The 13,434-nt window shown below is 36.1% G+C and overlaps 1 protein-coding gene across 2 annotated transcripts in view; it reads right to left on the bottom strand.

The window, feature by feature from the left end:
* DIAPH3 (diaphanous related formin 3) overlaps positions 1-13,434 on the bottom strand; it is a 588,341-nt gene that overhangs the window by 380,472 nt on the left and 194,435 nt on the right. For both annotated transcript variants that reach the window (XM_003412593.4, XM_064270057.1), the window contains 4 exons: positions 11,243-11,317; positions 11,084-11,153; positions 5,402-5,538; positions 2,407-2,512 (listed from right to left, as the gene is read on the bottom strand). In XM_003412593.4, the coding sequence (XP_003412641.1) occupies positions 2,407-2,512; positions 5,402-5,538; positions 11,084-11,153; positions 11,243-11,317 (388 nt within the window). The remainder of the gene's footprint in view (positions 1-2,406; positions 2,513-5,401; positions 5,539-11,083; positions 11,154-11,242; positions 11,318-13,434) is intronic.

The raw sequence follows: 13,434 nt of genomic DNA, 5'->3' as shown, positions 1-13,434 counted from the left end.
TTAAGATCATCTTCAATCTACCCTCTATTGATTTGTTTTTTCTAATATAACAAAATTACTCTTTAAAGCTAGAATTTCCTTACCCCTTAGGCTAATGGGCCAAGCACTATACTTAAGTATTTTAAATAATTATACTATGTGATCCCTGAATAAACGATGAGCTAAGTACTAATGTTATTCCCATTTTACAACAGAGGAAACACACATAGAAGAGGTTCGGGAACTAGTTCTTAGTCACGAAGCTAGGATGTGAAGAAACTAGGACATAAATCAAAGCCTGCCTGACACAGAAGCCCATTTCTTTAATCATAATAAGACACTACTTCCCACCCCTATAACTCATATAAGCAATATACTAGCATAAAAAGTCTTTATTCGATGAACAAAGTTTACATGTGACTATTATAGTTCATAAATGATATTTTAAAAATTATATGCTATGGCACTGGGGTGGGTGCTACACATATAATATCTAACAACCCACTGTTATTTTCACAAATATTGTATAAGTTAATATTAACAATGGAGAAAATTTCAGATAGTGATTGTTCAACTCTTCTCTATAAAATTTCCTTCAGGTTTACTCTTCATTAGCCTTTTGGTGAATTCAGGAAGCCTGGAGCCAGATGAAAAAGGACTTATGAAAAACACAACTACACAAAAGCAAAAACATGAATAGTAGAAAAAAAGAGAAAGAGAGGAGGGAAGCAAAAGGGAAAATGACAATGGGGAAGAGATGGGAGAGAAGGGATAGAAGATAGTAGAGAAAAAAGAAGAAAGGAGGAGGATAAGAAAGGGAATTATAGAATGGAGGGGAAAAAGGAAGGAGTAAATGAATTATGGTGCTGGTGAATAATACTGAACATATCATGCACTGCCAGAAGAATGACTGAGCTGTCCTGGAGGAAGTACAGCCAGAGTACTCCTTAGAAGCGAGGATGGTCAGGTATCATTTTATGTAGTTTGAACAGGTTATCAGGAGGGACCAGTCCCTGGAGAAGGACATCATGTTTAGTAAAGTAGAGGGTCAGGGAAAAAGAGGAAGACCCTCAACAAGATGGACTGACACAATGGCTGCAACAATGAGCTCAAACATAGCAATGACTGTGAGGATGAAGCAGGATCAGGCAGTATCTCGTTCTGTTGTACATGGGGTCGCTATGAGTTGGAATCGACTCAGTGGCACCTAACAACAACAATAATATATGACTTAAAAGTCCCTAGCACCCAATCAATTAAAGGAGCAGGGTCTCTGGCAGAAATGGAGGATACATTTCTAATTCCACTCAAACATCCTCTGACAAGCCCAAATGAGTGAGCAGGGACACTTTTCCTGAGCATCCAGTAGCCCATGCGACAGAGACCATATACTCAGCTTGCCAATTCTACCTTCTGCTGAAAGAAACAAATCACAACAAGGTTCCTCGCTAGCTATTCAAAACATTGTTATCATGACATCAAAATGAACATATTAGTTTGACAGTTCCCAACATCATTTGTTATAGACCAAATTGTGTCCACCAAAAATATGTGTTGAACCCCTGTTCCTATGAATATGACCCTGTTTGAAAATAGAGGTTTTCTCTTGGTATGTTAATGAGATCATATCAAGCAGGGTGGGTCCTAAACCTAATCACTTCTGGGTGGTGTCTTAAAAAAGAACTGAATGGATACAGAAACACATATATGGGGAGAGAGGAATGCCAAGTAACACCGGGGAATTTCCGGGGCTACCAACAAAAAAAGACCCTCCCTCGACCAGATACCCTGATTTGGACTTGTAGCCTTCAAAACTGTGAGAAAATAAATCCCTGTTCTTTCAAGTTACCCATCTGTAATTTTCGCCATGGCAGCACTAGGCAACTAAAAAGTTACTTACTTTTTAAATTAACCACTAAGATTTGGCTTTTCTATTGCTGTCAGAATTAGTAACAATTAAATAATCAAGCTATTCAGAGCTTAAAAATATATATATAAACTATAACTTTTTATTTTCATTAAATGTAAAAAGATTTATTTCATAAGTATTAGCAGAGGTCCCTGGAAGGTGCAAAGGGTTACGCACTCAACTAGTACCTGAAAGGTTGGTGGTTCAAACCCATCCAGCGGCACCTCAGAAGACAGGCCTGGTGTTCTGCTTCCAAAAGGTCACAGCATTGAAAACCCTATAGAGTAATTCTACTGTGCATACATGGGGTCACCATGAGTCTGAATCAACAGCAACTAACAACAACAACAACATAAACTGAAACTCTATTCGGTCATTAAAAATAATGATATAAAAGTCTACTAAATGGCACACAGTTTCGTAATACACTATTTAAAAATAATCGAGCCACAAAACAGTTAAAAAACAGTATGCATGATAAAACCACTTAAAAATACATTTATATACAGAAAACTTACTTGTAGTTGAATTGAATTGTGCTGAAGACCTTGCACAATAGAAGAAAATCTGTCAATTTTTCTTTCTTCTCCAGATGATGTTAAAGCTTCCAAAACTTCTTCAAGGCTATTGGAAATTTTTAATCTATTAATTAAATTTCATGTAGCAAATAACACAAATGCCATAATATAGTTACTTATTTCTACTAAAGGAGTAACTACATATAGGCAACCAATAACATTTTAGAAGTAGCTTACTGAGCACGTAATATGTACAGCGTTCTACTGTAAGCATGTTACACATTTAATTCATTTTAATCCATTTAATTAATTTAATCTTCGCACAATCCTATGAGCACGTTTATTTATCAAGTACTTAGTACTTACCACATGCCAGGCACCACTCCAATTACTTTTGCAAACATTAATTCATTTTAATATATAACTCTAGGAAATAGGTACAATTATGATACCATATTATAGATTAGGAAACCAAGGCAGAAAAAAATTAAGCAACTTGTCCAAGGTCCCACATCTACTGAATGGTAGAGCAAGGATTTCAAACCAGACAGTTTGTGTAGTGAGCAGTATAAAAATGCTCTTAACCACTACACTCTACTGTCCTTCAAAAAAAAAAAAAAAACAGCACACCAATACCATTGCCGTAGAGTTGATTCTGCCTCATAGCCATCCTACAGGACAGAGTAGAACTGCCCCACAGGATTTCCAACGAGTGGCTAGTGGATTCAAACTGCTGACTTTTTAGTTAGCAGCCAAGCTCTTAACCACTGAGCATACTGCCCCTCAAGTTTAAGTAAATGAAGTTGTGATGGTAAAAAACTAGTGAGGTATTATAGTCATATATAAAATATAATAATTACAGAAAAATTACATTTGTCCATCTTTTAAAAAATAGTTGTGAATTATCCTCATAGTACTTAATGTGAAGCAAATACGTCTATGGATTTTTTTAGGCTATTACATGTTCTTTGTATTATCAGCCACTACTAACTGTAAAAATGTATTATTCTATAAATAACTTTGAATAACTACATTTCCTTCAGGGCACTTTTTTCCAACTAATTCCTAACATTTTACATTTATCTATATGCACAATATTACAGTGTGGCTTAGAAAGAACAGGACTATGAAGTACCTAGCATACTGCAGAAGCTCACTTCGTGGCCTTAATCCTCAAAGTTATTTACATTATAAAAGACATCTATTCTGAAGTCAATAAATAATAAAAATAATATAGAGGAAGAGGAGGCAAAGAAAAAGAGAAGTAGGATAAAGTAAGAGAAGGGAAAGAAAAGGGAGGAAGAACAGAGGAAAGGAGGAGGGAGGGAAGGAAAAGAGTAGAAGGGAGGAAGAGGTAAGAGGAAAGTAGGCAAACAGGAGAAAGGAGGGGAAGAAGGAAAAGGAGAGAGAGGAGAATGGAAAAAGAGAGAGGAGGGAGCATACGATGTGTCCTGTGTATCAACATTACTCTTAAAAGTCTACAGCAAAATTATATGTATGGCCTTTTTAAAATGAAAAAGGTAAAGTGTTGAAACTGTACGCCTGGCTTTGTGTGCTCAGAGCTTCAGCTGCGTACAGCTAAGCTTCTTCCACGGATATACGCTATAGGTACATAGTTATAAGTACACATCATAGCCCCTGACTCTCAAACTGAGCAGTCAGCCCTCACCAGCTCTGGCAGGATGACAACAAGGCTGCTTTTCAAATGTATACAAGAGGTTCCACTTAGAGGGCTCTGCCTACCTTTATATGAGAAAGATACTGCTATTCTTTTAGTTGCATGTATTTCATATTTTTATAAGGTCCCTGGATGGCACAAATGGTTTGCAATCGACTACTTACCTAAAGGTTGGTGGTTTGAAACTACTCAGTGGTGCTGTGGAAGGAAGACTTGATGATCTGCTTATGTAAAGGTTACAGCAAAAAAATCTATGGAGCAGTTCTTACAGATGGGGCTGCCATGAGTCAGAATTGACCTGATGGCAACAAGTTCATCCTTTTTAAAAGGAATGTTCAACAATTTCTAAATGTTTCTTTGTAATTAGAACACAAAACTTCTTAAAAAGAAAAAAGATTTATCTCTATAATTATCCTTTAATGTACATGTAAGTGGTCTTTTTTGTGGGCACTGGTGATTCAGTGGTAGAATTCTCGCCTTCCATGGGGACACCTGGGTTCAATTCCCAGAAAATGTACCTCAGGCACAGCCACCACACATCTGACACTGCATGCTTGCATGTTGCTATGATGCTGAACAGGTTTCAGCGGCGCCTCCAGGCTAAGAAAACTATGAAGAAAGGCCAGTGATCTACTTTGAAAAATCAGTCAGTGAAAACCCTACATATTACAATGGTCTGGTCCTGTTGTGTGTGGGGTCGCCATGAGTCAAGGGTCAACACCACGGCAGCTAACAAGAACAGTGACAACAACAATGGTCTTTTAGTCACAGCTCTAACAAATGTGGTCAACGTCTTTAAAGCTTTAAGTTCTGATATGTACTTTATAGTCAAGGACTATGTACCTACGACAGGTAAAGTACAATTACATATATCGTTTTGGAAATCTGTCTTATATAAAAAAAATATATATATAGCTCTTCAAATAGTATAAAGCTTGCTTTTATAATGGGATATAGTTTAAATTAATCTATCTGAAAAACAAAATCACATAAAAAAACAGGGCCCATTTGTATATTTTTCAAAGTCTTCATTTAGAATTTAGGGTTTGAGTACAAAACAATTTAGAGTCAACATGATGAAGAAATTGATTTTTTATGGGAACATTTTTGTAACTATTGCACTGATTAAAAGCAATAATTATTATTCAAACGTTTCTGTCCAGCCAATAACCTATTAACAATCTAAATCCACTGCTAAAATATACTTCAAATTGTATTTAAAGTAAGTTCTAATCTAGAATAGATAACAAAAATATTAACAGAATCAAACGGCATTAAATTATTATGCAGTTAGAGAAGTAAACTGAGAACACTTACACGCTTTCCTCCCCTACAATGCATATTGCAGAGAGCAGTTTAACCACGTCTGTCATCATGACGGGATGTTCGGGATCAATGGCTTTGGCCAGTAACGTAAGACTCCTCTCTTCACTCATAATTCTTTCCAAGCCATACTATAAAATTTTGGAAATAAGAGGTTAAATGTTAGCAGTTAGTTAGAAAAATAGGGCCCTGAAGGAAATATAGTTACTAAAAAATACTTAAAGGATAATACATTTTTTTACACTTAGTCATGCCTAAAAATATAAAGAACACGTAACACCCGAAAAAGTCAATAAAAGCATTCGCTTTGCATCAAGAACTATATATGAGAATCAACCAAATGCAGATTACTCCCACGGGTGATTTTACTACAACATGACTGATACTCATTTAGAAAAGTAGCCAACTGGAAAAAGGAAGCAACAGTAAGAAATATTAGGATTTCCCAGCAAGAACATACAAAACAGGTATTAGACCAGACACTGAGGCCATGAAGATCATCTTCCTGGGATGGGAGGTTGGTAAGAGACATAGTACCACATGTAAATGCACTGATATGCAAACCACAAGTGTAATGTTAAATTTCTAGGAAATGGGCAAAATTAATTTTAATAAAATTAACCCAGTAAAAAAAAAAATCCAAAATATTATCATGTATACATATATGATCAAGATAAAATATTTATTGATATTTTAAATCCTTTTCTTCCTAAATATTTGAAATCTAGGGTGCTTTACACTTACAGAGCAATCCAACTAGCCACATTTCAGGAGCTTGACAGCCACTTGAGACAGTGTGTAATAGACAGTGCAGGCTTATGCAGATAGTAACAGCTCATAAATGTGTAAAATATGAAGGAGGATTTAAGCAAATATCATGTAGAATTGGCCATAATCAGTACATGTATTCTAATGAAACAGTATTTTATCATCAGGAAGACAAAGCAGTTGCATACACATCATATAAATGGGACAATTTTGGGTAAAATTGTGGATACTGCCAGGATGTTACATTCAATGAGAAGATAAGGAATTATGTTAATGATGTAGTGTTTGATTTAAAGATGCATACATCTCTTAGGGGACTTCTTACAATCTGTGGAAGGTAAATGCTAAATACAATCAATAGAAAAAATAAAACAATACTATTTATCTATCATGAATCCCAGAAAGTCCTTCTTAAGAGTGAGGAATTGGTTGATGTTATAAGAGTTACTTCTAAGCACTATAAAATAACCTTAATCCCAATTGCAGACCTATGGACTCCGGCTTAAACTCAAAATCAGTACTAGAAGTAAGCATCAAAATTGAATCTATGACAAGCCTAGACCAAAGTGCTTTGAGTGTTAAGAAATTCTATTTATAATTTATCAATCTTGTACATGGTATTTATATAAAGATTCCCACACACTATACTGTAAATACTGCATTTGCTATAAACCACTATCTAAGAAACACAGAGGTACAACAGAAGAAGTACACCCAGAACGGTCAAGGACCCCAGGAAATGATTTTTGTAGAGAAGTGTCTTTTTGGTGACAAAGGAAAAGTTTATTAAATGGATAGCTAAACCAGCCAGGAAGTGTTCACTTTTGTGATGCCCTGGGTTGTTTCATAACTGGAAACAAAGAATGAAAAAGCAGGCATAGGGCCAGAGACTACAATATGTCTCGATAATCTTTCCAGGGAATTGTCAGTGGCTTATAAACCACCACTTAGATCCAGTTGAAAAAGCCAATCAGTCAATGATTACCAAGTACCAAGTACCCAAGGGCTGACTCTGTTCTAACACAGCTGAGGATTGATTAAGCCTGTCTCCAGCATTTTCCTTTCATTTCCCACCATGTGAATGTCCTTAGCAAATGCTTGCCCTTCTGGAATCAGAATCCTGTGGCTCCTCCAGCCACTGAAGGGGACTCATACTCAATCCCTCCCAAGTAATACTACCTACCTTCTCTGTCAAGCCCTCCAGCCCCAAACCACCACATGTGAAGAGTGGAATATGAAGGTGAAATATTCTCTGATTTCACGGTTTTGACTATTATCCAGTAACCGCCCCCACCCCCTGCAAATCCATCATAGACAGTGTCCTCTGATTTTCCTAATGTATAAATGTGTAGTGCTGGAATTAACCCAGATTACCACTACTTAGTGTCTGTAACTGAAGACAAAATTGCTACCTACTTATATAACATTATTCTCCTTCAGTTATGTAAAACCCAAGGAAACAAACAAACAAAACCCTCTGACTCTTTGTGAGAAATAGCTAACTTACCAGTGCTGACATAAATGTGCATTGAATGAATGATACTATAGGTTAGAAAAAGGTGGTAACAAATTCTGGAAGGTCCAAGGGTGTATCTCTTGAATATCAAGGATCCGCTCCAGTTAATATGACAACCTGCATGTTCTAATCAGAGGACCAATGTCAGGTTACATTTACATTCCACATGAGGCCCATTGTTACCTAATAAATGGAATTTCGGGTCATTGAAGATGATGCTTTAGGCAGGAGAAGGCTAATTCCCTAAATCCCTGTGTAGGATGCCCAACCTCTGGGCCCACACTACACAAATACCAGTGCTAAGCAACTACGCATGGTAAGCTAAAGCCAGTAGCAGAGACACTGTGGGTAAGTGTGCCCACAATTCACATTAACAAACACAAAGTTAACTGACTAAAGCCTCTGTTCTCATTATCTTCTAATTAAAGTTGACTGACTTTCTCATTTTTTTTTCTCCCTCCTAAGTCTTCAATATCTTCTTCCATTTAGAAATACTATTTAATACAGTTTAGTGTTATAAGAAATTCACTTGTGTATGATGTTCTTAAATTTGCTCACTGTTATTAATTATATAATTTATTTTTGGTTCCAAATAAGGCACCACATTTCTTTTTTCTCTTAAACCCCATTTTTCATTATTCAGTGAACTCTAAGACAGCATACTGAGGTTTAACAAATTTTGTACTTACAGATGTGATCAAATAAAGTTTCAGAAAAGCAGTCTTGAAAAATGGCTTTACCAAAAACGTCACATTTTATTAAGTTTAGACTTCAGGATAGTAAAACTCTAATCCTAAGTATTAGTGGAGTCCTTTGGTGGTACAAATAGTTAACGATCTCAGCTGAAGAAAGGCTGAAGGTTCAAGTCCACTGAGAGGTGCCTCAGAAGATAAAGGCCTGGGCATCTACTTGAGAAAAATCAGCCACTGAAAACCCTTGAGCACAGTTTTACTCTGACACACATTGGTCACCATGTGTCAGAATCGACTTGGCAGCATGTGATTTTAATGCTTTTAAGTATCAGTAACTTAAATTAACTTTTTGTATTCTTATTAGCACAGGTAATAGCACCAAAAGCAAATGGCAATATTTTACAACTTCACATATAAAAACTATAAGCAAAAAATTTGTTGTCATAAGTTAGATTAATTAGAAGATAAATATATATAAAAAGCATATCTCTAATTCCAGTGAAGTCCCAAACGAAGCAGGAGTATTATCTTCTATATATTGCCTCACTTTAATCATGATATTCTTCTCAAACCCAAAGTGTGATACGACCCACATGCTCTTTGGTTTAAAAATAACATTCCTGATTTTTCTCCACTCAGACTTTCCATCACCAATGACATTTCCAATTTCTATATACTCATTTAGAAGGATCCTCCTGAAGTAGTACTAGGTACTCAGTATGGTAAGACCTCTTTCTATAAGCAGTTTCTGATTCCTTCCTTTATTCACTTATGCTCGTAACAGATTATAGAATAGGCTATATATAAAAAAAAAAAAAAATTTTTTTTTTTTTTTTCCTAAAATCTAGCTCTCACAGAACAGTGGGTTCAGTATAGAAAGGACTACATCAGATCTTTTCCCTGAAAATAACATTTGATGGGAGAGGAAGAAAAATAGTTCACTGGTTAAAAATTAAAAATGCGAGTGGCATCTGGGGTCTTAAACACTAACAAGCAGCCATCTAAGATGCATCAATGGGTGTCAACCCACCTGGAGCAAAGGAGAATGAAGAACACCAAAGACACAAGGTAATTATGAGCCCAAGAGACAAAAAGTGCCTCATAAACCAGAGATTACATCAGCCTGAGACCAGAAGAACGAGATGGTGCTCAGCTACAACCGATGACTGCCCTGACAGGAAACACAAGAGAGAATCCCTGAGGGAGCAGGAGAGCAGCGGGATGAAGACTTCAAATTCTCATAAAAAGACCAGACTTAATGGTCTGACTCAGACTAGAAGAGCACCGTAGGTGATGGTCCCCAGGCCTTCTGTTAGCCCAAGACAGGAGCCATTCCCAAAGCCAATTCTTCAGATAGGGATTAGACTATACTACAAGATAGAAAAATGATACTGGTGAAGAGTGAGCTTCTTGGATCAAGAAGACACATGAGACTATGTGGGCAGCTCTTGTCTGGAGAGGAGATGAGAGCGCAAAGGGGATCAGAAGCTGGCCGAATGGACACAAAAATAGAGAGTGGAGGGAAGGAGTGTGCTCTCATTAGAGGGACAGCAACTAGGAGTAAAAAAAAAAAAAAATTTTTTTTTTTTAATAGCAAGCTGTATATAAATTTTTGTATGAAAGACTGACTTGATTTGTAAACTTTCACTTAAATCACAATAAAAATTAAAAATGTACTTTCATAATTCTTTAAAAATATATAAACAATATAAAATAACTGGAAAATAAAAATATTTGCTATATTTAATAAAAAGAAATACAGAAATATTAACAATTTAATTAGCAGTACTTAAGTGTGCACCTCTCTAAAAGCTTATTTTAAAAATGAGAATGAAGATAAAATTCAGAATACAATTAATCAGAAATATACAGCTAGTTGAGCTATAAGACAAAGATCATCACACCACCCTAGGAAAATGTCCTCTCTTGCTGTCTAACAGCAACTAAAACAGCTATCATTACTGTACACATCATGAGGTAGATGGGTTTGGATGTTGGAGCTAAAGACAATGCATATGCATGGAATGGGGTAATACTAATTTCCGCAATTAACAGTATTAAAAAAAAAAAAAAACACTGTTCAGATAACTCTAACTTCAGTGAAAAGCTTAAACAGCACCTCCCTTCTGAATGTATATTATTTAACAAACAAAATTCTGCAGATGTTCACAGATGGTCTCAGTATTACTTGTACTAAGCATCATGGCTCCCATAATTTCATCATAGATTTTAAATTCCTACATTAGAAAAACTAAGTCTTATCAACTTGAATCTTTGGTAATAAATATTACTGCAGACCGCATTTAATTAAGTACTTTAAAGCTGAATCATGCTATACATCTGTAAATTAAAAGACAGAGGAAGGAAAGAAGGGAAAGAGAGAGGAAATAAGGGGAAAGAAAAGAGAGCTGAGGGGAGAAAAGAGGAGGGAACCAAACCACATCTCAGAGAAAGAGAATTTATTTACACATGAGGAATTATATACCAGAAAATGGTCCATTAACCCGCAAGTTTCTCCCAACTGGAAGCTAGTAGGTTTGATACAAAACTAGAATTCAGTAGAATTCAGTATGTTTTCCACTGCCTGCCAAAAAGAGTGGTAAAACAATACATCACTTTAGAGCAGGTGAAAATCCTCTATTACAAAACTCTAATTCTCATAAAAATTGATGGACAAATACAATTTATCTATATACATACCTGTGTATTCATCAAGGCCTTTAGACACTGTATGACTTTGTGCTGATTCTTCTTTACGACTTTTTCTTGGCTGTATCAACATGGAAGATACTGGTGTCAAAATCATAATCAGATATGCAAAATGTAGCTTAACTGAAAATAATTCTTAGCAAAACTTACATTTTGCCATTAATCAGTCTTTCCAAAATGTCCAATAATAATCCAAGTCCCTCTCGTCCAAAGCTTTGTACCCAGCTGAAAAGAAAAAATGTAATTTTACATTATTCTCAGAGTTTTAAATGTATCCTAGTTTGAAATATCACGATACTGCTTGTTGTCTGTTGCTGTTATATACCCACAAATATTTTATGCTTGTTATGTTAATGAAGGTCCCTAGATGGTGCAAACGGTTTGTGCTCAACTACTAACCTAAATGTTGCTGGTTAGAATCCACCCGACGGCACAACAAAAGAAAAGCCTGGTAACCTGTTTCCATAAAGATTACAGCCAAGAAAACCCTATGGAGCAGTTCTACTCTGTAGTGTGTGGAGTTGCCATTAGAATCAACTCAATGGCAACAAGTTTGGCTTTTGGTTTGGTTTTATGTTCATGATCATGAATACAATATAAAAATAATACCACATACAAAATCGCTCATGATTCATAATCTCAGACATGAAGAAAGAAGTAAAGCTGTGATAAGCCAGTGGTGTGCACGTGCCAGCTCCTCCTGACTTCTAAGAGCCAACTGGGCACATCTCTTCCCTGCTCCGTGATCAGTAACATCCTGTTGGTAGCTGGAAGCAGGCCATGGTGGCAGTAGTTACACCACAAAAACCGCCAAAGGCTGCCAATCAAGGCTACTAGTGCATTTTAAGCAATTTCTATATTCAAAAATATAGCTACAAAGATATTTTAAAGCCAATATGAATGGTTTAAGACTAGTCATACTGCTATCATATTTAATCATTGTGGAAAACAAATTTAGGAGACAATCCCTCTGGTCACTAGAATGCACCTACTAACATTATGAATTTTCTAAGTTTCAAAGTTCAGTCATCTTAAAAAACAAAAAACTCCATCATTTTTTAAATGAATATTTAAAAAAGAGATATTATTTTCATCTTGACCAAACCACATCTATTCCAAAACTCACTGATTTAATCACAGTATTGTACATAAGTAGGGCATCACAGCCACTAAACAAGGTTTCACATTGATTATAGGAAAACTACCTTTTTTCTTAGAAATTAACACTTTTTCTCAGTGGTGATCTGAAAACCTAGACCAACAAATAAAATATTGGTAATAAGCTGTCTCCCAAAATGTAGGTGAAAGAAAAAGATAATAGGATATATGTACGTGAGTATATTTTTGGTATGTATGTATTTTACATATATATGTGTATTTGTACGATTATACATGTATGCGTAGCCTTTGAATGATGAAATGCTAAAAACAAAATTCAGTCAAAAAAGCAGGGTATTGGCTCAGGGAACATCTAGCTCAATTAGCCTAACAGTGTATAAAGAAAATGTTCTACGTCCTACTTTGGTGAGCAACATCTGAGGTCTTAAAAGCTTGTGAGCAGCCATCTAAGACACACCACTCCTCACGCCCCATCTGGAGCGAGGGAGAATGAAGAAAACCAAAGACACAATGGGCAAAATTAGTCCAAAGGACTAATGGACCACAACTACCACAGCCTCCACCAGACAGAGCCCAGCACAACTAGATGGGTGCCCAGCTACCACCACTGACTGCTCTGACAGGGATCACAATAAAGGGTCCCAGAGAGAGATGAGAAAAAATGTAGAAAAAAATTCTAACTCACTAAAAAAAAAAAAAAAGAGCCTTACTGGTATGACAGAGACTGGATAAACCCCGAGGGTATTGCCCCTGGACACCCTTTTAACTCACTACTGAAGTCACTCCTGAGGTTCACCCTTCAGCCAAAGATTAGACAGGGCCACAAAATAAGACAAGACTAAATGGACACACCAGCCCAGGGGCAAGGACCAGAGGCAGGAAGGGACAGGAAAGCCGGTAATAGGGAAAACCCAAGTTGAGAAGGGGAGAGTGTGGACATGTCATGGGGTTGGCAATCAATGTCAATATGTGTATTAATTGTTTAATTAATTAATTGTATTAATTGTTTAATGAGAAACTAATTTGCTCTGTAAACTTTCATCTAAAGTACAATTAAAAAAAAAAAGCAGGGTGCTATAAATAATAAAAAACTTAAGTCACATATCAGAAGAAAATGCTGTTTTCTTGCTTAAGATAAAATATAACATTTGCTTGCTTAAGATAAAATATAATAACATTTACAGTGAAAACAAAAAAGGCTAAGAACCAAATTCTTACTGAAG

The sequence above is a fragment of the Loxodonta africana genome, chromosome 17, assembly GCF_030014295.1.
Source record: "Loxodonta africana isolate mLoxAfr1 chromosome 17, mLoxAfr1.hap2, whole genome shotgun sequence".
Classification (NCBI taxonomy): Eukaryota; Metazoa; Chordata; class Mammalia; order Proboscidea; family Elephantidae; genus Loxodonta; species Loxodonta africana.
This window is presented reverse-complemented; position numbering and strand designations above follow the sequence as displayed.